Below are 24,106 nucleotides of genomic sequence, written 5' to 3'. Positions count from 1 at the left end.
ACCACCTCGTCCCTGCTGGCCCAGAAAAATCTCCTCTCCTCCCATCCTGTCCTCCAGCACCCATAGCACCCGAGCACGAGGAGCCCCACAGCTTTGCTCCAGCTGTGTATTCATTGCACTTCCACAGGTGTGCACGTAGACCTGGGGAAGAGCTGGGGTCCTGCATGCATAATTTGTCATTTTTCTTCCTTTCATAATGATTTTGTCCCTTTCCCAAGTCGTGGTTACTGCTGGGCTGCAGAGGACAGAACTGCGAGAAGGCAGTTACCACCTCAACGCTCTGTGTTTTTGAAGTATCGGGCAGAGCTCAAAATGTTAATTTGTTGTTTAATTTGGTGATTTCTGTTTGTAAAAAAATAATTACTGTGTTGTCTACCTCATTCCGAGAATAGTTTGATACCTGTTTTTCTTCTGCCTTATAATTGGGTGCAGAGTCAAAATAGGGGAAGTTGGTGGATAAACACAGCTGTTTAAGGGCTCGTATTTGTGTTTCTTATTTATAGCAACCATCACAAAATCCTGGTTTTGAGGGCTGTGCTGCTCAAGTTGGAATTCAGAGACAGGCAGAAGCAGTGAATTAAGAAAGACCTGATCCATGTGCAGTTTTAAAATCTCTTTAGTTCCTGATTCGGCAAGCACTTTTGCACCGGCGGACAGCTTAACGTGAGACAATTTGGTATGGCTGTACTCTCAGGGGGTCACAGTCCGGATAAGTACCCGAGGGGAGATCTTTCAGGACGTAAGAGCATCGAGGACAATGACAAATGGTGCAGAGGAGGTCAGAAGTTTTTATTTTGTGGCTCACTGGAGAGTTGTTCCCCGAAAACACGATTAAAGCCTGAGTGCAGCGCAGTTTAGCGAGGTGACGAAGGGGACCGCGTGGCTGTTTCCCACGTAGCTGACGTGCGAGGCTGGGTATTTTAATTACGGGCTGCTCTTGCCCAGCCTCAGACCGGTGAGTTAAAGTCGCCCCGGAGGGGTGTCCTGGGGAAGGCAGATTTCGGGACCGGCGGGCTGAGTGGCAGCAGGTCCCAGCAGCCAGAGCCAGCGCTCGCCGGGAGCGCGACGGGAAGGATTACCCAGGAGAGGGAGGGAGGGAGGGAGGGAAGGAGGGAGGGAAGGGAAGAGGAGGGAGGGGTGGCAAAACCCCAAACCTTCGAACACACCCAATTGACCCATCTCATCTTCACATGAAACTTAGCGCGTTACACCCACTGCGAACCAGAAGGGGAATGAAACGCTGACACTTCCTCCTTTCTGTTACCGGCAGCGAGGGCTTGTGAAATACGGCAGGCAAAAATGTTTTTGCTCCTGATGATGAACGGTAAGCTGCTTTGCAAACAGCCGTAACTTCTGCTTGCGCTTTGTGTGACGGGCTAGGGGAAGGAGGGCAGTTAAGCTCAGGCTGCAAAACATGCTTGTGGGATGCCCTGTTGTCGTGGTGTCCAAAACGCAGCGTGTTTGGGAACCTCCGTGAGGCTTTCCTCTCCCAGCTTGCGTCTTTTCCCAGCGTGGCTGGAGGTGTTTCTGTTTCTAAGTCACGTTTAATAAGTTCGTCAAGGGCTGTTGCCTTTTGCGGGGTTTGTGCGGCTCTCAGGTACAAAAGCACACAGCTTTTGTTGCAGTCACGGAGAGCAAAAACTGATTGAATGGGAGCCGGGTGTGTAGTCGCTAAATTCCCTCAGAGAGAAAATGTAGGATCGTGTTACTTATTAAAGATGCTTACCTTCTCCAGCTGTCTGGCTTTATTTTCCGTAATTACAGGTTGCCGTGCTCTTTAATTGTTTGAAATGAGCCCTGCGAAAGGTTTCAACTTGAATTGAGCTCTGTGAGGTGTTTCTGTGAGGCAGTGAAAGCTGAAACATTTGGAAGGGCGATGCTGCAGCGCCTTCAGATAGGGGTGAAGAGGCTGGGGCCGGAGGGGTCTCTCACTGCTCCGAGATCTGAAAGCGCTGCAGGAGCAGGGGCTGCGGGAAGCTTTCCCGTATCGAGCTGCTCCTGTTTTCTGGTTCCTTTTGTGATCACTTGCCAATTTATTTTCTATACCAATCGCTATCTTTAAATCTCAATTGCTTAATTCTTGGGTTGGTGACAGGAAATGTGAGCACCGAGCCCCGGCCCTGCAATTCCCGGGACTGGGGATTACCAGCACGAGTAGCCAAGCAGGCAGTGCTGCCTCTCAAGCAGCCTCTCGCCGTGGCTTCCAGCGGGCTGCTCCTCACCCGCTGCCTCCAGAGCTGCCGTCGAGACCCTCGGTGCCTCTCCTGCGTCCTGCTGGGCTCGGGCTTGCTTTCAGCTGAGCGGGGCTCAGACCTGATTCAGAGCTGCCCCGCAACTTACCAGCGATGAGTAATTTCCCTGCGCAGAGGCATCCGCTTTTGGAGGAACGAAGTCACGCTGTAGCTGTTTTAAATGTTAGAGCTTTAATTGTTACGTTTAATATGCCAGAAGCCCATTGTCAAGGCAGCTCTTAATTCCTTTGACAGCGTTTTGGTGTTGCAGGGGTGATTTAAATGTTCACCTGGGATTGGTGTTAGGGAGCCAAAGGAGCAGGTTTTGTGGGTGTCGGTGGGTTGCTTGTTTTTCCCCAGTCCTTTCAGAGGTAGAAGTGCTCTGTGCATTGTGAGAAATGTGTGGAAAATTGCAGTGTTAATCACGGCAAATGGTGCTAAGGGATCGAAGGCAGAAGTGTGGCGTGCCTGCTAAACCTTCCTAGGGGAACTTGCTCTTGAAGGGGTGCCTGTCTGTTTCCAAGAGGGTTCCGACGTGTTTCGAGGCAGGAACACTTTATTTTTCCAGAATGTGTGCTGGGAATGAATCTGCCAAACCACAAATTTGCATCATTTGAGCATTTGCTTTAGCTTTATGCTTTTGCTCTGGGAAATCAGTGGAGGGATTCCTGCTGGCTTCGGTGGCGTGGGGCAGGCGTTGCTTGTGCACCTCTCCTGCCCGCGGGAGTGCAGGAGTGGGAAGAAGCCTACCAGGCATCGGTCTTCCGAGCAGACACGGTTATCTTTCAATGATAACACATTATGGCTCGAGACACACGTAATGGCTGTCTGAAGGTGAACCCCGAGGAGAATATGTGCAGTTTCCTGCAGAGTCGGTGACCGGGACCGGCCCGGCGCAGGGTCTGGTGAATGCCCGGGCTGGCACAAGCCAGAAGCTGGGGTAAGAGCCTGAGCAGGGGGGAAATGGGAGCTCCCCGGCTGGGGCAACAGGTTGGCACGGGTGTAAAGTGCTGCCTCAGCACACGTGCCGAGACCCTGTGGCAGCAGAGAGCCCTGCTGTGGCAGCTGCCCCCTGCTCTGGCTTTGCTTAGTCAGTCAGCGCTGCTCTCTTGCCATGCTGCGAGGATTAAGAGTGGAAAAAAATTAAGGGTCTTTGTTGGGAGAGGGGGGAGATACAAATAAAATGCCAGATAGAATTAAAATTTCAGATCCATAACAATATTTTTTTAAGAAAGCAAAATCAAACGCAAATGAAATCTTGCCATCAAATCTTTGAGAGAATTTGCTAAATTCAAGAAAGAAGGCGGCCTTCTGCTGATGTCTTTCTCAGTATTATTCTGCCGAACTGGAGGCTGTGTGGTGTGTTCCAGTGAGTTTTATGGAACGGTAATCCAGTGCTGGATGAGAGGAATACATTATTTATAGATCTGGGTGTTTTAACATCCTAGTGTGGGGTTGTTTAAGGAGGTCAGGATGCAGAGCACTGGCAATGGGATTAGCCCAGCTGTGCTGCAAACAGCGCAGACGGAGAGGAGAAAGGGAGGTTTTCACGTGAATATTTATGTTTTTATTGTACCTCACGTGGCATTAGGATTTAAGGGTTTCTGGAACCAAGATGTAGTTTGTCTCCTTACTGGTTGCACAGCTCAGGTCTTAATTGAGTCGTAAACAAACACGAGCATCCTTTTCCCCTCGCTCAGCAGGCCGGCTCTCGGCTGCTTGTTTGCTTTCGCAGTGGGATGGTGTCAAAAGACTGGAGGAGCAGAGAGGCTGTGTGATAGTATCAAGCCCCGCTTCCTTCCAGGGGGAAGCAGTTGTTGTATTTCTCCGCACGCAGCCTCTGCACAGACCTCCGTGCACAGGCGCTGGAAGCACAGCAACAAGAGACCAGCAGGCACACGGGATTATAGCGTCATTGCTTCTTCAGGCTCCCAGTTACGCTTCTGGTAAGACTCGGGGCGTGATGTTGTCAGGTAACTCAGCAAATCCTTGCAAGACCAAGCAAGCAAACCGTCCCAGCACTAAGCAGTGCTCTGCTACGATGCCTGCCCCCATGCTTGCGTAGCCCCGCTGCGGTCCTGCGAGGGCTCCCTGCGTGCTGGGTCCTTGCCGTGGCTCACACATCCTGCTCAGGAGGTTGAAGGGACTCGCTGCTGCCCAGCAAACAGCGATTTCTTCTCTCCCTCTGTATCTTTGATGATCTTGCCGGTGGCGAGGGCTGGGCTGGGAGGCTGATGGTTAGATCGCTGGAGACCAGCGCTGTCTTAACTGCTGCATTTTCTAATACTGTCTAGAGCCGGTCTTGATTATGGGGTAATTAAGAGCTCAAACTCAGTGTCGTTAATAGAGTTTAACAAATTGCCAGGCATTAGCTGAGCTGCAGTGACTGTGAGTGCTGTTAGCCTTACAGTGACCGTGCCTTACAGTGCAACTTTATGGGGAGAGGGAAAAAATGGCATTACCTGGCGTTGCCACAGGTGTAGCTGATTCCAGCTAGCGAGCAGCAGCTCCGTAAGCTTAACGTGGCTGGCTGGGGTCTGACCACAAGTCACCCTGCATACAGCAATGCTGTCATGGCAGCAGGGCTCGCAGAACGAGGCGTTTCGGGGACGGTTTGGGTCAGAAGCTCAGGCGTGGAGGTTACCTGTGGTCGTAGGAAGGCTCACGTGTTGTGTAAAAGCCCCGGTAGGTGTGCTCCTGGTGGTGCTGGTAAATGTCGTGTCTTCTGCTGGTGCTGAGCCTCTTGCTCCGTGCAGCTCGAGCTTCCTGTGCCTGCACAGGGAAATCCTCTTTTGCACAGCGCTTGTGCCACGGGGGGCAGCTGCCCTGGGGCGGAGGGTGACCCTCTGAAGATAAGGCTCTTTGAAGCAGGCAGGGGTGAATAATACCCGCGGGGGGTGCGCCAGGGGAGCCTGCAGCAGTCTGTGGGAAGCCGGGAGGTGGTGCTGGGAAGCCCATAAAGCAGCAGAGGCGGGGAGGGGGGAAGGAAAGCTCCCACCTTAGGAGTTAACGCGTGCCCTCGCTGCGTTTGGGGGATGCACGGGGCTGCTGGCACCGATCTCTCCTTCCGTACATGCTGCCCTGTGGCTGCTGAAGGTGCTCCAAGGGCTTTCGGTGGCCAAGGGCTTCACTGCTCCTGGTAGAAACTGTTGTGGCAAGCTGACAATCTGACAATTGGACGTTCATGGGGGAGCAAACAGCACCGTGTGCTCCCAGAACTGGGGATCTCCAGTCCTCAAGTCAGAGGAGAAATACACAAGCCTTCTGCTGCCTGCTTCCCAGCTGAAAATTGCTTTGTTAATTTGCATTCACCTGGGCGGGGAAGGTATATTAAGAGTGTGCTCCAGGCCCCGAGACGTTCAGATGGAGAGACAGAGGTTGCCTGTTGCACAAGGCTGCCCAGAAGGGAGCAGGGAAGGCTGCGGGGTGTGCAACCCGGGGCTGCGCCTGGCCACCAAGGCAGGACGCGGGCCCCAGTCCTGGTCAGGGCAGGAGGGGCTTTCTGTACACTGGGGGGTGTGCAGAGAAGGGGGGTTTCGTAGTCACTGCAAATACAATTTGCCTGGCCTGCACTGCTTGGTGGGCATGGTTCTTGCATGCTGACTGATGTGCCTAGCTGGAAAAAGCTAAAATAATTCCAGTGTTTTACATGGGGTTATGCTAAATGTTGCCCAAACCCCTGAACCCAGCGTGTTGGATGACATTAACTGCGTGGTACAAGCTTCCCAACTTGAGATCTGTGAACAGGACCAATTGATCTGAGATTAAAAAAAAACACACCTGTATGCAGAACGGTGCTTGGCACGTGTTGCCCGTGGCAGGCAGGGAGGAGGAGACCTTTTGCTTTTAGACCTGGAAGACCCCAAGCGACGGTTGCTGAAATCATTCGCCAGGCATCCGATGAGTGTCACTGCGAGTGGTTTGTAACACATGCTTGCTTCAAAAATGACTAATGCGCTTTTTTTTTTTTTTAACAGTAACAAAGGATCCTCTTTTCTCCCCTCTGCACAACTGCAACAACGAAAACGATCCTTTTCACCTTTTCTTTTTCCTGAAGCGGGAGGCAAGCGGGGGTTTTTCTTGATTTTTATTGCATCCCAGAGTGGAGTTAGCGAGGTGCTGCTGTAAGAGATGGGAGCATAGGCAGCAGGCACCAGAAACACTCCTAGCCTTGGATTCGAGGCAAAATGCAGAAGTCACCACAGTCAGAAGTTGCAGGACTAAACTTCTGATAAAAAAGCCAGTGGGAATCATTTTCCTTTCAGCTTTTATCTTTTCAAAGCAAATTAATCGTAATGCTTTAGTAACATCTGGGTGATTGCTGGGTAATCTTTTTCTGGGCAGCAGTACTTTGTTTTGTGTTTTGTTACGGAATGAAAATCACTGTAATTTACCAGCCTGGTTTTTTTTTTTAAAACTTGGGGAGTCACAGTATTTGGTATGTTCCCTCAAGCTGTCGTTCCTGGAGGCACAGGGATGAATGCGTGACATTTCAGCTTTTGTTCACCGCCTAAAGCAGGTCTTTACGCTTGACATGGTTACCTGCGCGTATCTTAAAGTTTGGAAGCTTTGTTTTTAAGGGAAATTAAAAGGAAGAAGGGTTTCTGAGCAGGGGGTAGATGCAGTCCGTTGTTTTGACAACTTACCTGGACTTGGTGAGTGTGTATAGATACCTAGAGCCGCACAGAGACTTTGGACCTGTCCCCAGTTTCCCTGGGAGCCCCAGTCCTTCCTCGTGGTGCCTCTGGACAAGTGAAAAGTAAGAAGTGAAGGCTTGTTGGGAGCAGCGCTGGGGGGTGACAGCCCGACGGGGAGCCAGCAGGAGCTGGAGGCCGCGGGTAGGAGGAGGCGCCGTGCCCTGAGCCGCACGGCTGGACCAGGGGATGTGTGAGCTCCCGGGCTGAGTATCGTGTGTCCCTGTGCGCTGGTGAAGCAGCTGGGAATCTCAATTTCAGTCCACATTGGAGCTGTCAGGGGGAACTGCGGGATCAGTACAGCAGGGTAAGAGGTAAACGCTCAGGACGTAACTTAGTGTCTCAGAAGATAAACGTTTCGAGAGAACGCGTCTGGTGCATGTAAAACCCAGATATAACAACCTGCAAAACGTATAGGAAGTATGTCAGTGGAGTGTGCTGTTTCTGCATAATTCAGCAATGTAAGACACCGGAGGATGCATCTTGTGAAAGTAAACAGTGAAGTGCTCCAACAAATGTTTGGTGCCGAGGACAACTGTGCAGGGACAAGAAAGGTGGAAGTCTGAAGGCTGACAGCAGGGGCCCAGCTGAATCCCAGCTCCTGGGCAGTCAGTGGTCAGGCAGACAAAATTGCAAATAAATCGATTAGGAGAAAAAAAAATACTAAAATTAGCAGAGTTGGCATGATAATAAAAGCCTGAGTATGTTGTAGTATGTGGTGGACGTGGAGTAGCAAAGCTCCGAAGTTGCTCTCCAAGGGTGGCATCTTGTCCCTCGGAGACTGCCTCTCCTGCTGGAGGTGCCCTTGGAGGCTGCTGTTAGCTCAGGGCTTGGGGTTGGTTTCCATCTGTGGTGCCATTCGGGGAGGTAGCGCTGTGCCCGTGAGACAAGCACATAACACTAATTTACACTTATTAAGGGAGGTCATGTAAATAAACCTTAAGGTTTCTGTGCCGCATTCAAGGCTTTGCTGGCTTCCTTTCCCTCCTGTTCCCCACAACAACAAACAAACAAAACAACAACAACAAAAACACGTTTTAAATCGGTTTCAGCGTTGTTTTCCTGGAGAGGTGAAACAGTGCTTCTAGGGGGGAGCACAGTCCGGTGGTTGGAGATCGGTTCCTGCCATTGATGGCTTGCCCAAAGTTCAGTTTTCCAGGTGACTTGCCTCGGTTCCTCTTTGTAAAGTGAGATTGCTCCTCACACCCAGTTTTTGAGGATTAAGGAAAGCTTACAAATTTTTTCTGATATCTATTGAATATGCTATGCACGTTTCGAGTGCGTTTTACCCTAAATTGTTTTAGCCTGGAGCCGTCTGCTAGAATAGCAACAAGAAGCCCAAGGACTTGCCTTTGGAGTCAGTTTTGGGTTCGGCTGACCTCATTTCCAAGCTGTAGCCCTGCCTTCCAGCCTCTCTAAAGACACGCATCCTTGCGCTGGGCTGGGGCCCTAGGCTGAGCTCCAGGGCTTGCCGGGTTTGGGAGCTGCATACTGCTCGCCACCAGAGCCTGCTCCAACTTTGCTTGTTTCTACCATGCTTAGCCCAAGCCCACGGGCTGTTCATCCTGTTTTTAATACAGTTCCCCAGCCGGTGTTGCCTGGGATCGCTGGATCCCCCCCATCCAGCCGGGGATTTCCTCTGCACAGCGTGCTCAGGAGAAGCACAGCTGGCCATCCTTAGCTGGCCTGTAATTTGGACAAGATTACAGGCAAGCTGCAGATAGCCAGCTTTGTAAGAGTCTTGAACCTGCTCATCAGGGGGAACATCTAACTTGAAATGCACCGAGACCTGCCAGCTGCAGAGAGCTATTTCTGTGCAGGAATCCCTTTAATGTTTAATGCACTTTTTGCTAATTGAGCCCTAAAAGGAGTCACTTAAGGGAGCAGCATCAGATTTTTGAAACCTCTCCCCACCTGTTGCTTCAACTGACTTCTCTGTAGCATGCTTTGGTCCCAAATTATTCAGAGAGAAGTAAAACAAAGCCAAGAGAAGATGGGTTTTGGTACTGGGTTATGCTGATGAGAAGGACTTAAGGATTTCCAGCAGGTAGAGTTCTATTGAATACCCTGAAAAGCTAACTATTTGATTATGCAAAGTTAAAAGCTTCTAGAACGTTTTATTCCTCTCAGAGCTACTGATTCATTCTGTAAATGACCAAATTTCTCTCCTTGCTGCAACCTGCAGAGAGGCATTCATCATGTCTTGGCGTTGCTCAGAATCTGGTACAGAAGGCAGACGGCAACTTTGTGCCTTCTGGATGCTGGCTTTGCTTTACCCTCTTCACATCAGAAGGTATCAAAACTTGTTGCCGTGATTATATTAAGAAAACTCTCAGGAGGCCTCAGAAATGGAAGAATTTGTGCAGAGGCTGTTCTACCCTTCTGTAGCATTTGCTTGCCCACTGTCTCAGCTCCCCATCAAAACCCAGCTCCTGGGGCCGAGCAAGGCTCCCGGCCGGGGTTCTCAAGAGGCAGAGATTTGGGATTATCGGCAAATGAAATTAATTTCTCATGGCTAAAGCTGGACCAAATTTCATGCTCAGAGTCTCCACTAGTGCAACTGACAGAGCACTAAGAGGATTATCTCCTTCCGACCTCCTTTTTGAAACCCCGCAGATGAATGGTGGAGGCCAGCGATTCATACTCCGCCATGCCTGACCTACAATTTATTGCAATATTTCCTCCAAGCAATTGAGCGGGTCCTACAAGTCTGTATAGCAGGCTAATTCCAGGCACCTCTTAAGGAGCTGCACAGGATTCCTTTCAATTAGTTTTACAGGCCTTTTACACAAAGTCAAATGATGTTGTGGTTTTTTGATGCCCTGCTGAAATTAGGCAGTGTGGAGCACCGTCGCCTGTCTAGCTAGGTATTTGTCATCGCCGCTTCATCTGCCTGAGCACCTCACTTATATGAATGGATTTATTCTCACTCTATTTCAGTGATAGGGGAAAGCGTTTTCTCCATCTGTGAAAGGAGATTTGAGACGCAGGGAGATTTAAGATACTTGCCGGTGAATCCGTGGAGTTAAATTTGAGAGGAGAGCCCTAATCTAGTACCTTAGCTGCAAGATACGGCCTCCTCTTAAGCTTCACAACTAAATTACCTAATAAACCTGTCAGCCTGGATGCTGCACCCTGAAATTCATAGCTCGCAATGGAAGGGAATCCTCTGGAATCGAAAGATTTAGGAAAGAAAGGCTCTGCAGCTTTAAAGGCACGCACACTCCTTTGAGAAGCGTCCCCCACGCAGCTGATCCGGCTGCTCCCCTAAGATCTTTCTGAACGTGAGAAAAGAAGCAACAGTCAAAGCGTAAGGAAAAGAGCAGGAGCACAATCGTGCCCGACGTAAGCGCCTCAGGTTATTTCATCAGGCTAACGACAGCAAAGGGGTCTGCCTGATGGGACAGCACTGCGTGGCGTTGTCGAATTTGCTCAGCAGTGCAGAGCGTGTTCTCAGGTGCTACCTGTTAGCAGGAGCTGATCGCTGTAAATCAGGAATTTGAGGACTCAGGGTTTCTGATTGTTTCTGGCTCAGTGTGATTGTCTCAACAGCCACACTGGAAAGCCATTATTTTGTTTGCATTGTGACGCTGCAATAATGCTAAAGGGATTAAACGTAAATGTATGGGAAGAGCTTGATCCCATGCAGCGCGAGGCATACAAACCGCGTGCCTGGGCTGGGCCGGGTTTTCAGGATTTTATACAGAAATTGAGCGTTTTTTGCACTAAGTGACCATTTATGCTTCCAGTATGCCACAGACCGGTGCAGATAGCCTTTTTCTTTGGGCCGTCCCCAGAGCTGTGCATGCGCATTCGGCTGTGCAGTAGAGTTGGACAGCCAGCTCCTCAGGGCGTGATCCTGGGGGATGCCTGCAGAGCTGACTCCCCCTGGGGATACCTGGAGGTGCGTGGGCTCCCCAGGTGAGAGTTTCCCTGCTGATGGCGAGTTTTCCTTCGCCTCATTCAGCGCAGTCAGCTTTGGTGGCACCATGTCGATACGAGCGCACCCAGGGAGGACATGTCGCTGTAAGTCTGTACAAACTCTCAGTAGAATGAGCTTTTTAGATTTTATTGCCAAAAAGGTGGCATGGCGACCAGAGTGAGGTTTCTTCCCACCTCTAAAACTCCCACTAGCTGAGAAGAGTTTGGGGCATGCACGAGGGATTCAGCAGTGGCCGTGCGTGGCGTTTACGTGGGGCGCTCGGTCCTGAAAGAGCAGGAGAAAAGGTAGCTGAGGGTGTTGTCTTCTGCAGCAGCAAATTGAGCCGGGCACTGACTCACCGACTGCCCGCAGCCGTCCGAACTGCTCCTCCATGGGAAGTCGCCGCCCCTGCAGCGGCGGTGACGAAATATTTCGTAAAGCGTCGGCAGCGCTCAGCCCGAGCGCCTGAGCTAAAAGCAGAGCAGCGCACCGGGGTGTGCCCGTGGAGATCCCTTCAGCCGCCACACCCTAACCAGCCTTCCCTTGATGCTTATCATCGCTGCAGGTGGAAAGAATGAGACAAAGCCATGAAGCAGCAAAATGTAAGGCTGAGGAGAAAGGAGAAAACACTGCGTTACCAAAACACGGTGGTAGGAAACGTGGTATTTTTGAACTTTGCTTGAACAAGGTAGTGAAGTTCCTGCAGATGTTGTCATTAACTTTTGATGGTACCAAGGGTGCAGAGTAATCCACGAAGATCCATAAAGCTCTACCAGGTTTTTCTTCCGAGTGCTGTTATTCTTTTAATTAAGAATGCAGTAAATATAAGTGCCTTTTTTTCAATAGGAGAGTGCTGAAAATATTCTTCAGTACAACACTTTGTTAGTCCGTTGCGAAACCATTTTAATTTAAAACCAACAAATATTCCAGCAGGGTTTCCATAACGATTATTAGTTTTTAATTATTTCTGTCATTTTCCCTTATTAAAAATGGAATTATTAGTCTCCTCATTCTAAATCTAATTCTAGTTACTGCCTTTGCATCTTAAAAATTACTTCCTGGCTTCTTTCATGAAAAGCACTGTAACCTCCTTGGAAAAATGGGGTAGTTATTGCATGAGTGTTTCTCCATCTATATGGATTTGGAGATACTGGTCGAGTTGGAGGTTTTGCTTACAGGCAGTCTTAACTAACAGAAATGTAATGCATTTAGGCCTGCTAGTGAAGCGTCAAGTTAGTTCACGTGACATCAATCTCGACTTCATGGCCAGTCTAGGTCGGGATGTCATATTTGGTATCACGCCAGCTAAATTAAAATTTATGGTTAGCTGCCATGACATTGAATGTGATTGATCCTGATTTATTCTTCTCCATATGCAAATTCAAGCCCCTTCCAGCGCTCATATCCTGTACGTTCGTGCAGTGGCTTTCCACATCTCTCTGTTAGCGCATCCCTACAGCCGATCGATCCAGCAGAGGTGTGAATCCCTGGGAAGAAGTCGGTAGGCAGCGAGCTGTTCAGCAGCCATGGACGTGCCTTCCTAGACCCCTCCTGTCTGCTGAGGAGACTTGTCTGCTGAGCAGATTCCTGTCTGCTGAGGAGACCCCGGCTCAGCACCCATTGGACAAGCTGCTGGGGTGTTGGAGCACGCGGCGTTGAGAGATCCCCCCCTGGGCATCAGCTAGGCCAGCTTTATTGCTCCCGGTTGTCACACGGACACCTCCAGGTAGAGCACAAATGGTCTGTGACAGGTACGTCCTCTCTGTAGGAATTTACCAACACATTACACTTGGCACGTCAGAGGTACCAGCAAAATGAAGGACGCTGTGCTCTTCTTGTTGCACGTTAGTCCCGTGAACTGCATTTCCCTTGTTCAGTGTTGTTATTTAATGCTTGCTTTTGTCCAGCTGCGCTAGGAAACGTGCAACTGGGACATCTTGTTTGACTGCTCACACCATGTTGCATTCTGCTCTTGAATATTCTCCTCAAACTCCATTAACGAACGAATGGGCAAAATCACACACTTAGAGCTAACAAAAAGATTATTTTCTGTTTCATTTTGATGGATAGCGTCTTAAATGGCGTATGCCACAAGAAAATGGCTAAGTAGCATTCTTATGGGAGCAGCAATTCATAACTCAATTTAGAACGAAGTGACTGGCTGACAGGTTAAACTGAGAGCTGTCCTCTTGTCCCCATTAATCTTCATCTGAAAGTTCACTAAAAAGCTAGCACAGGGATGGCTTCATTGCTGCTCTGCGCGCTGGCAGTCCTTGCTTTGCACCGATCCCTGCTTCAAGGTGCTCACGTGAGTTACGGGTTAACTCTGTCTGGAATTCTGCATAATTTTTTAATCTTGTTTCTTTTTAATGAAGGTGCTTGTCAGGGCGATAGCTGAAAAAACACCACCTCGACGTGGCGTTACAGAGCAATGCCTAAATTGAGCCATGCAAGTATTGCTATAAAAACATCCCTTGAGTCCAGTGGGAGCCGACTTGCATTACACCAGCGCCGAGCTTTTTTTCAGGTCTCATTTTATAGCGTTTAAATACCTTCCCTGCGAGTGGACAGCAGATTTCTGTGGGGAAGGGAACATGGACTGTGGAAAGCTTGCGCAAACAAATGGCGCTTGGCAAGCGGGACGCTGCTGTGTTTCCCCTCCTTGTTGAAAGTTCCCGTAAGGAGGGCTCTGGATGACACAGAAATACCCCAGAACACGGGCTTTGTCAGAAGGAACTGGAATCCGAAGCAGGGCCCTACCTTTTCCTCTTGAAGCACCATCCCGCCTATGTTTGCATTTTCTGCATTTTTCACGTTGTATTGACAGAGAAACGTCAGGATATGTTTGCTGGAAACAAAGGGCTGGATGAATAAAGTCTTTTGCTCTATTGTTCCCCAAACTGGTTACGGGCCTTTTTTCCCTCAGCCTGTTAGGTTGGGCTTTAAGAAAAAAAAACAAAACAAAAAAAGCAGGCACAAAACCCAAACAATACAGTAAAAGCAAAAGCGCCAGAGCAGGTGTTGCTCACTTGTCGAGACAAGTAGACGACTCATTTCCTTTTCACAACGTGGTTGGAAGTCGGGTTTTAAGGAGGAAGATCAAAATAGATGTGCCAAACATGAATTTAAGAAATTGGACTGTGTTCTCCTATCTCTTGAGTAAATGCGGCGTTGTAGGGACAGAGCATTAGTGAGCTACTATTGTGCATATCGATCCCCTTGCAGAGCCTTCCTAGAGTTTTTCCAGCATTGTTGCTCATTAGCGAGGTTAATTACAATCCCTCTGGTTTCTCCTCCCGTTCCGATATTCCCAATCCCATTAGCTGCCTTCCCTAATGTTCTGCTTTTTGTTGTAGTTTAATGCCTGACGTTTGGCACCAGGCTTTAGGAGTGGCTCCAGGAGATGCTCCTGGGTTACCCGGCAGACAGTTGGCATGGCTTTCCTTCCTCCTGCCCACGGTTAGGTCGTCTGTGGCGGACTGGGAGCCCCGCAGGAGCAGCCTCACAGAATCACAGAATAGTCCAGGTTGGAAGAGACCTCCAAGATCACCCAGTCCAACCTCTGACCTAACACTAACAAATCCTCCCCTAAACCACATCCCTAAGCTCTACATCTAAACGTCTTCTAAAGACCTCCAGGGATGGTGACTCCACCACTTCCCTGGGCAGCCCGTTCCCATGGCCAACAACCCTCTCCGTAAAGAAGTTCAGAGCCACCGGGAGCCCGGCACAAGCGGAGGCTCCCGAGCAGGAGGCGTTGCTGCCAGCGGAGATGCGAAGAAGCCACAGCCACGTTTGGCCAGAGTTTCCTGCACCTCCCCTGTAAACAAACCACGCTTTTATTTTTTCTTTCTTTCAGCTGCGCATTCAGATTTCACCAGGGCACTTTTCCTAGCCAGGACGGGAGGCTCTGCCTAGCGTGTTGGTGGGGCCGGGGGAAGCCGTTTGCCTTTAAAAGTTCAAGGCGCTCATTGTGTAAAATGTTTTGCAAGTTACGTTGCGATGGGAAAAGTACATGCAGGACAGACTCTGCAAGCCGGAGCGGAAAGGTGCCCTGCAAAAGTGATTATACATTCCTTTTCATGTTTTTTTAAGAGGCAGGGAATATGTTGAGGCGTGTATGAACCTGTGCGAAAAGTGATAATCGAGCGCCTTCCTCCTTTCCCACAGCTGGGTGTAGATAAGACACACCAAAGTTAATGTCTGCTTTCTTTTGTTCGTAACCCTTTCCCATTAGGGCTGCTGCATATTCTGGAGCCGGAGACGCGAGGAAGGAGAGAGATGCCGCCCAGCCGTCCCTCTGGCTCTGCTGGCAGCGGGTCACCAACGGGTGCCCCATCGTGTGCGGCGCAGCGTCCCCGCCGTGCCCGCGGGGCTCGCCGCGGGGCTCACCTCTCCGGGCACCCGCGGGAGGGCCAAACAAAGAGGCCGATGGAAATTTTGGGTTGGAAAAGCGCCCGGGAATCAACTTGTGCCTTTGAAATGGAAAGCACTGGGGGGGGGGGGGGGAAGGGAGATGTGTTTTTTTGGGACAGAGCCTGGCTCAGCTGAACCGGGCTGCCGCGGGTCCTGGCTGGTGACAGCAGGGGCCCTTTCCCCCTCCGCAGCTCCCTGCCCTTCCCATGGGCTGGGGTCTGCGCCACGAGCCCCCTTCCTCCCCCTCTTCCCTCCACCCAGCGAAATCGATCGGGGTTTGCGGCGTGAAGCCGAGCTGGTGGCGAGCGGCGCGGTGCTGGGAATTGCCCCCCCAGCGCTGTTCCAGCTGTCGCCGTCGTGGTTTATTTGTTTCATTTCAGGAGCGTCGCAGGCAGGTCTGGTTTGAATTACGTCTCCCTTGTGATCCGCTGGGCCGAGAAGTGGTCAGGCTAAATGCTGGCCCGTATATTAATCGCTGCAGGGGGATTTCGGATGCTGCTCGGAGGAGCGTCGCTCTTATTTTTAACATTAAGTCGTTCTTCAAATGTTATTGTCTTTGAAAGGGATTGGCTGCATATCCGTAACTATTAATCTCGCAATTAAACATGAAATGAGCCCTGAAAGGTGGTGAATCTGCTTTGAAGCAGTGCAAACAAAGGGAGCCCGTCAGTGTTCCTTATCTTTTATAGATATGAACCTCCAGAACGGACGAACCAAGAGAAATCCCACACAGATGTCGCAGTGAATGGGCTTACAGCTTGCAATGCTGTGTAAGATTACAGAAATACTGGTAGCTGGTTGCAGCCTTGCAGATGTCACGAGCAAGGCGGTTGCTAGAGCGTATGAGGTGGGCTAAAAGAAAGGTGTTGTGTCTCTAGCCCGTGCTGTCTTCGTCGGGCCCTTGGAAATTTAACGCAGTGAGTGCTTCCCGTGGAGGGACGAGGGGCTCTGACCGCCTTTGGATGCTCTGCCCGAGTGGAGCTGCTGCAGGGATCGGAGGTGTTGGATGTAGTTAAATGTAAACATCTCGCTAACTCACATGTGATAGGTACGTATGTTAACAAGGGTGCCATCAGCATGTTTGCTGCACGCGTCCTTCCCAGCACACCGCCTTCCTCAGCTGGGCAGCACGTCGCGCTTTTCCTGGGGCTGCAGAGCCGCTGCCTTTGTGTCCTCCTCCTCCTCCTCCTCCTCCTCCTCCTCGCTGGGGCCGTCAGCTCTTCTGGGCCACAGAGCACAGAGGGGCAGGAGGAGGAGGAGGAGGAGGAGGAGGAGGAGGAGGAGAAAGAGGAGCCTTCCCTGCAGGCAAGCCCCATGGGGCAGTCCTTGGGAGAAGGGTGAGCAGGGCAGGCTTAGAGGCTCTTGCACAGCCTGAAAAAAGGGTGCCAGAAATGACTGCTGAGGAAATGATTTTTAGAAAAGACAGGGAAATAACATGTTGTTTCTTGGAGTTTATTTATTTATTTATTTAAACCTGTTTTTTCACTCTTTGGTCTTTTTGCCTTTTCCTTTTTGGTGTGAGTTGCGTACATGAGGCAAAGAAGAATTTCCAGTTGCAATCCAGAAAGTGAAGAAGCTGAGCTGATCTTGCGTGTTTATGTCTCTTTATAACCCCCCGACCCCGCCTCGCTGGGGGCTCGATCCAAGTCCCACCGAGTGAATTTAGCACCGATTTCTCAGGGCTCTTGGGCCAGGCCCCGGGTGAGGCGATCAGGGGAGCTGCTGTGCCTGCAGGCAGAGGTGCCGGGTTGCTCATGTGGCGGCTTGCTCCGCGTGAGGCTGATATGCATAAGCTCAACAGCTTCCTTTTGAAGAAAAAGACGGTGTCAGCAGAGTGCAGGGAGACACTTTTTTTTTTTTTTCCCTGACAGAAGTCCTGAGGTTTCTGCCCACCCTCGGCGCAGGCAGAAGCCGGCACCCTCGCAGGCTGGAAGTAATCCCGCGTAGTGGCTGCCTCCAAAAGGAGAGCTCGGTGTTGCAACAGCTGGGTGCTGCTTCAGCGCACCGGCGAGGGAAGAAGAAGTACTTTCCCCTCTCAGCAAGCCAAAAGCACCAACATTGATTTAGGGAAGAAAAAAAAAAAAAGGCATTGCATTAATAAGTACGGAGACGTGTTAACAGGACTCCGTGCTTCATGGGGCACCCACGTGGCATCGCTGTAGTGGTACAAAGCCTTCTTCTGTGGGTAGCACTTAAAAGCATCCCCACGATGCTTCACCAGCAAACCAGCACTTTGGCTGGAGTAGCTTATTCTAAGCTTGTTTTTCTCTTGGAAAAAAATAGGTTACCAGAAGCCATGTCAGGATTTTGCACCTATAACTATTGCAGTGGGCTCTGCAGGCATAAGCAGAGGTCATGCTCTATCAAATTTGTCACTGACATATCTGTGCTGGCAAATATTTGTAGCTTAGATCAGTCCTGAATCTCGAGACCATGCTTAGACTCCTGCACTGCACAGAGCTGTCTTCCCTCCCTTAATATACGGGATATAACTTTTTGATAGAGATGTTAGGTGAGTTGGGTTGGTTGAAAGCTGTAAAGGACGAAGTGCAAAACAATGCCTTTTTTTTCTTCCTCCTCCTCTTTTCATTTAGGTGTGTTGGCTCTGAAAAGGTGTGGAAAAAAAAAAGAAAAACAACCAAGAAATAAACAAGTGCAGGAGGGAATCTTATTGGGAGTACTTTCATTTCACTGTTGGGTGACTTGATGGGATGTGCAGCACATCAACGCTGAGTGACGAGGTGAACATTAAAGATGGGAAGACTGTCTGAAGGCAAAACTTGCAGAGCTCACCGGAGCGCCTGTAGGGCAGGCTCTCTGCTGGCGAGCTGAGAACTTCAACAGCACAAAGAGGACCATCTTTCAGAAGGAGAGGCAGCACTGCAAAATGAAGGAGTCTTTGTTTAGCTCAGTCGGAAAGGTGCCCTTGGCTTCTTTCTTTTGGCCTGTCAAAAATAGCATAGGGGGTTTCCTTGCAAAATGCCCTTTAAGAACGGCAGTGCTCTTTGTCTTCGTGGTGTGTCCGCTTGCTGCGGAAAGTGTTACTCCTCCTGCCATAAGCCTGTAGGATCGGCATGGTGATTCCGTGAGGCTGAGCCTGGTGATGGAGTAGAAGGCACGGGAGAGTCACCGCCCCTGGTGGCTTGGGCATAGAAGGGAGGAGACTCAGCTTGCAAGAGGCCTGAAATTGAGGCTCCACGATACTATATTTAACACCCGTTGTACTAAAACTCGCTTTGTCCAGTAACACAGTGGGATCTTTCTCCATGGTGCTGCTTTTCGCGTTACGGAGGCTCCAGCACCTGTGTGGGTCCCTTGTGCATGCCTATAAAAACAGTGCTGGGAGCTCAGGGGAAAAGAGCGGTCGCTCCTGCAGCTTCGAAGCCTCTTCCTTTGTCAACCAGATGCCATTTATGTGAATTCAGGAGCTGTTGGGAGCTCAGGTGGGCTGAATAATTCACTTGTAACTTGGGCATAGGTGAATATGATCAGCACGCTCACCAATACACGACGTGTGCGTTTACCGCCGGTTTTATTTTCACATGGGCTGGGAATGGTGCCACAAAAAATACCGGTAGCTTTCTCAGCTACTAAAATCATCTACCACTCTTTAAATTTAAAGAGGAAGCTAGTTATTTTCTTTTAGGCCTATTTTGGGCCGCATACCAACGTGAAGCACTGAAGTGAGGGAATGACACTTAGTGCTGCTGAAAATATAAAGTGCTGTGCAGATTTACGGTGTCTTCGTCTGGTGGCGTGGCTGATATTTCACCAGCCTGGTGCAGCTGAAGAGGTACAGCTATTGTTTCAGTAAATGTTTGCATTTCTAATATGGGTTTTAGAATTCCTTAAAAAAAAAAAAAAAAAAAAAGAAATCCCCACGCATGTATGTTGTAATATTTTAGCACTGTATAATGTTTCGTTTAGGGGACCATACCCCACAGTGTAACAGCTACAGGTAAGAAAAACGTTCTTCTTACAAATACTAAGGTGGAATATTTTATTAGCGACCTTCTCTTGTAAGAAAGCATTGAACCAGAGCTGACAGGAAGCAATTTTCCACCGATGCTCTGCTTGGACTTCAGGCAGGCAGGCAGGCTCCGTAGCATGCTCTCTAATAGCAATACCTGGTGACTTTCCAGTAACGTTTCACCTCGGGCTAGGCGATCAATTTTTCTTTTTTTTGGTGAATGGTTTGTTCACTGAAATGTGGTTTGTGGATGTGGGACAGCTAAGAGGTTCTGGAAGCAGTTACAACCTGCGGAGGGCCGTGTTCAGCCTGCGCTGCGTGGCTGGAGCTCGCAGATGGAGTCAGGCAGACTCGTGGCCGGGCCCGGGGCTCTCAGCCATCGCTACAGCCACTTAAGTTCACTGAGTGTTTTCAGCCAAAAGCTTAATTTTCCAGATAGATCAGTAACACAGAGAAAGAGCGGCTTCCCCACCCGCACCCCTGCATGAATGCACATGCAGACGCACGCGTACGTGCGTGCACCCACATGCTGCTTTTCGTCCTGTACCCGAGAGGATGTCGCTCGTCCAGGATGGGGGAGGTCCAGATGAGGGTGCTCTGTCTGGAGAGCCTTCCGTCTTCGTCTTCAGTCTCCAGTCTTCGTTTTCCTCCTCTCCTGTGGGAGGCACCTTCACGTACGGCTGTCTTGAGGAATGCCATGATAGGGTGCTCCTGGGACAGTTGTCAACAGTTTGTCTTGTAATTAGCCACTTGTGCTTTTCATATAGCATTTAAACAGGGAGGCAGTAAGAGAAAGTGAGAGCCCGATGCTGTAAAAGTCTCACGGAGGGTTTGGAACACCTCTTCTAGCGCCTTCTCCAGTGGTGTTTTTTTAAATGTTTTAAAAGAAGAAAACCAAAGCTCTTTCTGTGGATGTCTAGGATGTCAGGAGCTCAAAGGCACAAACCCCACGGCTGGCCATTCTGCAGTGCTGGCTTTACACTGATTACAGGTAGTTCCTGTGTGCCAGCAGCAACATTTTTCCTGTCCTGTAGTTTGCAAAGCTAGAGGAGAACTTGAACAACTACCCTGCCTCTTGCTACAAATACATCTATTTGAGCTGATGAATTTTTTAAGTTACCTTTTTCTGCCTGTAAGTACAGACCATGTCTTTCTGCAGCCTTTTTGGTTTGCTACATGAGACAATCCTGTTTCACCTCTCAGAATGAAGCTCCGGGCTTCATTGCATCTGCCTTGCTTTTCTTGAAGGCACTCTGCTCCGTCTTAGCCTTTGCCGTGGATGGTGCGGATTGCACGTGTTATTCTGGATGAGGTCAGTGGCTTCTATGGCAGCATTCACTCTCGTTTCTACTGGGAAAACCTGGCTTGTGCATCTTTTGATTACATTTGCTGTTTTATCACTATTTTATCACATGAATGTCTTCTGTGATCAATATGAGACAAAAGGTCTCTTCTGTATCGTGACTTTCTTGCTTTGTGTCAATAGCACAAGTCAGTAGCACGTTTTTTCTTTGCATGCCGTCATTGGAAGCGTAAAAAAACCTCATCCCTTGAGTCAGATAATTCTCCTTACAGCTCAATCTCTTTGCAAAGTCTCTTGTGCATATCATAATTCCTATGTTAGTCTTTGTCACCCGCAGCTTAGCTAATCATTTCCCAGAAAGATACCTTCTGCCCTTCCCTCGCCTAGAAAATGGGTTACCCTGTTGGAGAAGGCGATCAGATGAGCATGCTGCAATCGGTGTGGCGTTTTACTCGGTTTCCCTTTTCTAGCCATGCCGTTGCTTCCTCCCTCTCTCCGATGTGCTCCCCAGCCTTGCACGCGACCGAGGCCAGGAGGCGGGTATGTCGCTCCTCAGACCACTCGCTCTCCAGTCCCAGGCAGGATCCTGATCCTCAGGTTTTAATAGAAAAATACTTGTACACACACCTGCAGTTCCTTGTACCGCTTCTCTCAGTTTTGGGATGCGGATTAAAAACTCCTGCTGACTGGCAGCTTTTAAACCCTTTGAATCGTGCTCCTCGGATACCTCAGATGTGGTATTCGCACGGCTTTGCTCCCCCGTGCCCTTACTGAAAACGAAGGCAAAGCATTCGTTTTCATTTGAGCCCAGGCTCAGAGCTGGCTGGTTTCAGTTTCCAGCACAAAGCTGCCGTACCCTGGCTCGTGGCAGCCCGGGCTTTTCCTCCCAGAAACACTCGCTGCCAGGCCTGTCCCCGTGCCCCGGCAGGGCTCCCTGCTCTCGCCCCGTGAGCTCAGGGCGCGTCCCGGGGGATTTCAGCTCCCCGTAGGCTTTGCCCCCTCTGACTTAGGGAAGCGGCACCCGGCGTGTGGCCTTCGGTGCTGGGCGTACCTTCCTCAGGGGAAGGGCTGGGAGCTGGGGAGCGGTGTCAAGGTGTGACAGACGAGCTGCAGCCAAAACTGGTACGCCCAGGGAGACGTAGCGCGGCGCGAACGCCTCTCGGTGACGGCGCTTGAGCGATCAGGTTCTGTCAGGACGTGCAAGATAAAATCTGCGTGCTTAATTTAACTTTGACAGTGGCAAGCTGGTACAGACCGGCCGAGCTTTGCATGAATGTTTTTTGTATGCACGCTGGCGAAATGGTGAGGGTTTGTCCTATGGTAATGCCAGGCTGAGAAACCTGCTCTGGTGCGGCTGGTATCATCGCATCAGGCAAGAAGAGCAGCCATGTGGTTGCAGGCGTGCTCACCTCTCCTTCCAGGCTCTGAATAAACAGCATTGCAGTCACGAGTGCCAGGTTTTGTGGAGCACAGCCTCCTCTTTAATGCTTCTCCCTACTGTGCTCCCCATGTGGCCTCATCGCAGAAGCTGTTGTGACTTTCACATCTTTTCTGCTAATTACACAACTTGCAGAGCTGCTCTACCTCGCTGAGGTACCTCATTCTTCATCGGAGCAAACGCAGCCAAAGCGTGAGAGCTGCTCTGCCTGAGTTTAATTTGCCGTGTGTTTTTCCTTAGACCTCTGGAATCCCTCCCTGGTACTTACGCCGGGGTATCTATAATTAGATACTTGTGTTCGTATCTCAGGCACCATCTTAATGATCTGTGTGAGGTCTTTGGCATTGCTTGACAATCACATGACTTACCTATGTGCTTCCATGAGGATACACGCTAAACGCTTCCTCTCCAATCCCACCCCCCTCCAATTATTGGCCTTATTTTTTTTTTCCACAACATTTTTCTCCTTCACATCCTGCCTGCCGTGGCTCCCTGCTCATCCAAGCCAAGCTTTTCAGTTTTCATTGCACGAGACCATCGCCCTGGGTGGTTCTTCAGTGCCTGCAGTGTCCGTCCAACGTGTCCTGCTTCTGTTCCCTCCTCCTCTGTCCTTCAGCTGCCTCGCTGCTAGCAGCACCGTCGCTGCCGGTTTTTGGTTACGCAGTGAGCGCACCGCTCTGTCTGCTTGGTGCTTTGTCTTATTTTCGGAACATTTTCTTGTTACTGCTAAGTGCATTTTTTTCCATGCATTTGGCACGTCCCATCCTCATTGTGCATCAGCAGTTCTCGGTTCATTTGGCACAGGCAGAAAGTGCTTCTCAATCAAAGTGTCATAACAATAATGTATATCCTTAAGGTAAACAAACAGGCCACACCTTATTTTTATTTCAGCTGTATTGGGGGAATTCTTTTCCTCCTTTAGGTAACACGTAAATGCACGCGTGGTCCTTCCAGCTCCCGTTCTCCTTCTTGCCCTCCACGAAGGCCAAGAGGGCTCCTGCTTTCCTGCAGCTCCCCTGTGGCTGCAAAACCCCTCTGCCTCCCAGGGCACAGCCGGCGAGCTGCTGTTGGTCTGCGCCACAGGCTCCAGGGAGTTGCCCTCTTGGCTTCCCGGAGATTTGCTTATGTCTGATGATCTGAAATTAGAACCCGTTCCCTGCTTTGCCCTTTTCTTTAAACGTGTAAATCCTTGCAGATTTCCCGTAGGGAAGAAAAGGGGGATTTTCCCACCATTAAAAATAAAAGGGAAGGGAAGGAGAAAGACTTGAAACACAGAAGATGCTTGTAAAAATGATTAGCAAACAAACAAGCCCTCAGTCGTGTCAATTATTCACATCCCCTAGTATAAATATAGAAACACTGAACAAGGGGCTTTCCCCTGGGCTGGCTCCCTATCTGCTCCTATCTTCCATTAACGTATTATCCAGGTGATTTGTCAGTGCCATGTGTCTGCTTTTGTCTTCTTTAGCTGTGGTTTGGGGATGTTTGACTGTCACTTACACAGAGATGGTGGGTCTCCTGATGGACCTTCCTCCCTCTCTCCCTTTGCTTTTGTTTCCCATCCTTAGCAATTTTCATAGGTGTGGTCTACAGCCGGAAGAACAAGGCTTCCCACATCTTTTCTTTATGAGTTCTGCACAAAGAGAATGTGGGTTTATTTTTCTTTCTCCTCCTCTCCATCTGGAGCGATCACCCAGCATTGTTCTCCTAACGTGACAGACACAAAGGTTGTGTGTTAGTCAGGTGGTTGTGAAGAGTTCTTGCAGTTCCAGTGCTGCTGGCTGGTTCTAGCAGACGTGTGGGCATCCCTCCCCAGCCTCGTCTGGATGGTCATCATCGTTAGACTCCAGTTTCAGGAGCTCTCTTTGACAGATAGCGTAAGCAGTGGTTGGTTAAAATTCATATTTCTCACAAACAGAAGATTTCTATGACATTTTCTATAAGAAAAACACAAAGAGGATCTTATTTGTCTTTTATTTTTACTGGTTTAAAAGTTAACCAGCTTCTGCAATCCACTAGAGTTGGACCCTGAGCTCAGTGCCATCTTCCTTCCTTCCTTCCTTCCTTCCTTCCTTCCTTCCTTCCTTCCTTCCTTCCTTCCTTCCTTCCTTCCTTCCTTCCTTCCTTCCGTC

General features: G+C 49.8%; 1 protein-coding gene across 7 annotated transcripts in view; it reads left to right on the top strand.

Moving 5' to 3' along the window:
- Nucleotides 1-24,106, top strand: part of TIAM1 (TIAM Rac1 associated GEF 1) — a 147,015-nt gene that overhangs the window by 31,265 nt on the left and 91,644 nt on the right. For 2 of the 7 annotated variants that reach the window (XM_035315592.1, XM_035315595.1), the window contains exon 1: nucleotides 1,163-1,324. The exons of 4 other annotated variants lie outside the window; for them this stretch is intronic. In XM_035315592.1, the coding sequence (XP_035171483.1) occupies nucleotides 1,300-1,324 (25 nt within the window). In that variant the 5' untranslated portion in view covers nucleotides 1,163-1,299. Of the gene's footprint in view, nucleotides 1-1,162; nucleotides 1,325-4,922; nucleotides 4,935-9,541; nucleotides 9,549-24,106 lie in introns of those variants that run through there. One more of the 7 variants, XM_035315596.1, reaches the window with a different exon arrangement.

Source organism: Oxyura jamaicensis, chromosome 1, assembly GCF_011077185.1.
Source record: "Oxyura jamaicensis isolate SHBP4307 breed ruddy duck chromosome 1, BPBGC_Ojam_1.0, whole genome shotgun sequence".
Taxonomy (NCBI): Eukaryota; Metazoa; Chordata; class Aves; order Anseriformes; family Anatidae; genus Oxyura; species Oxyura jamaicensis.
Note: the sequence above shows the minus strand (reverse complement) of the source record. Positions and strands in the feature narration are given on the sequence as shown.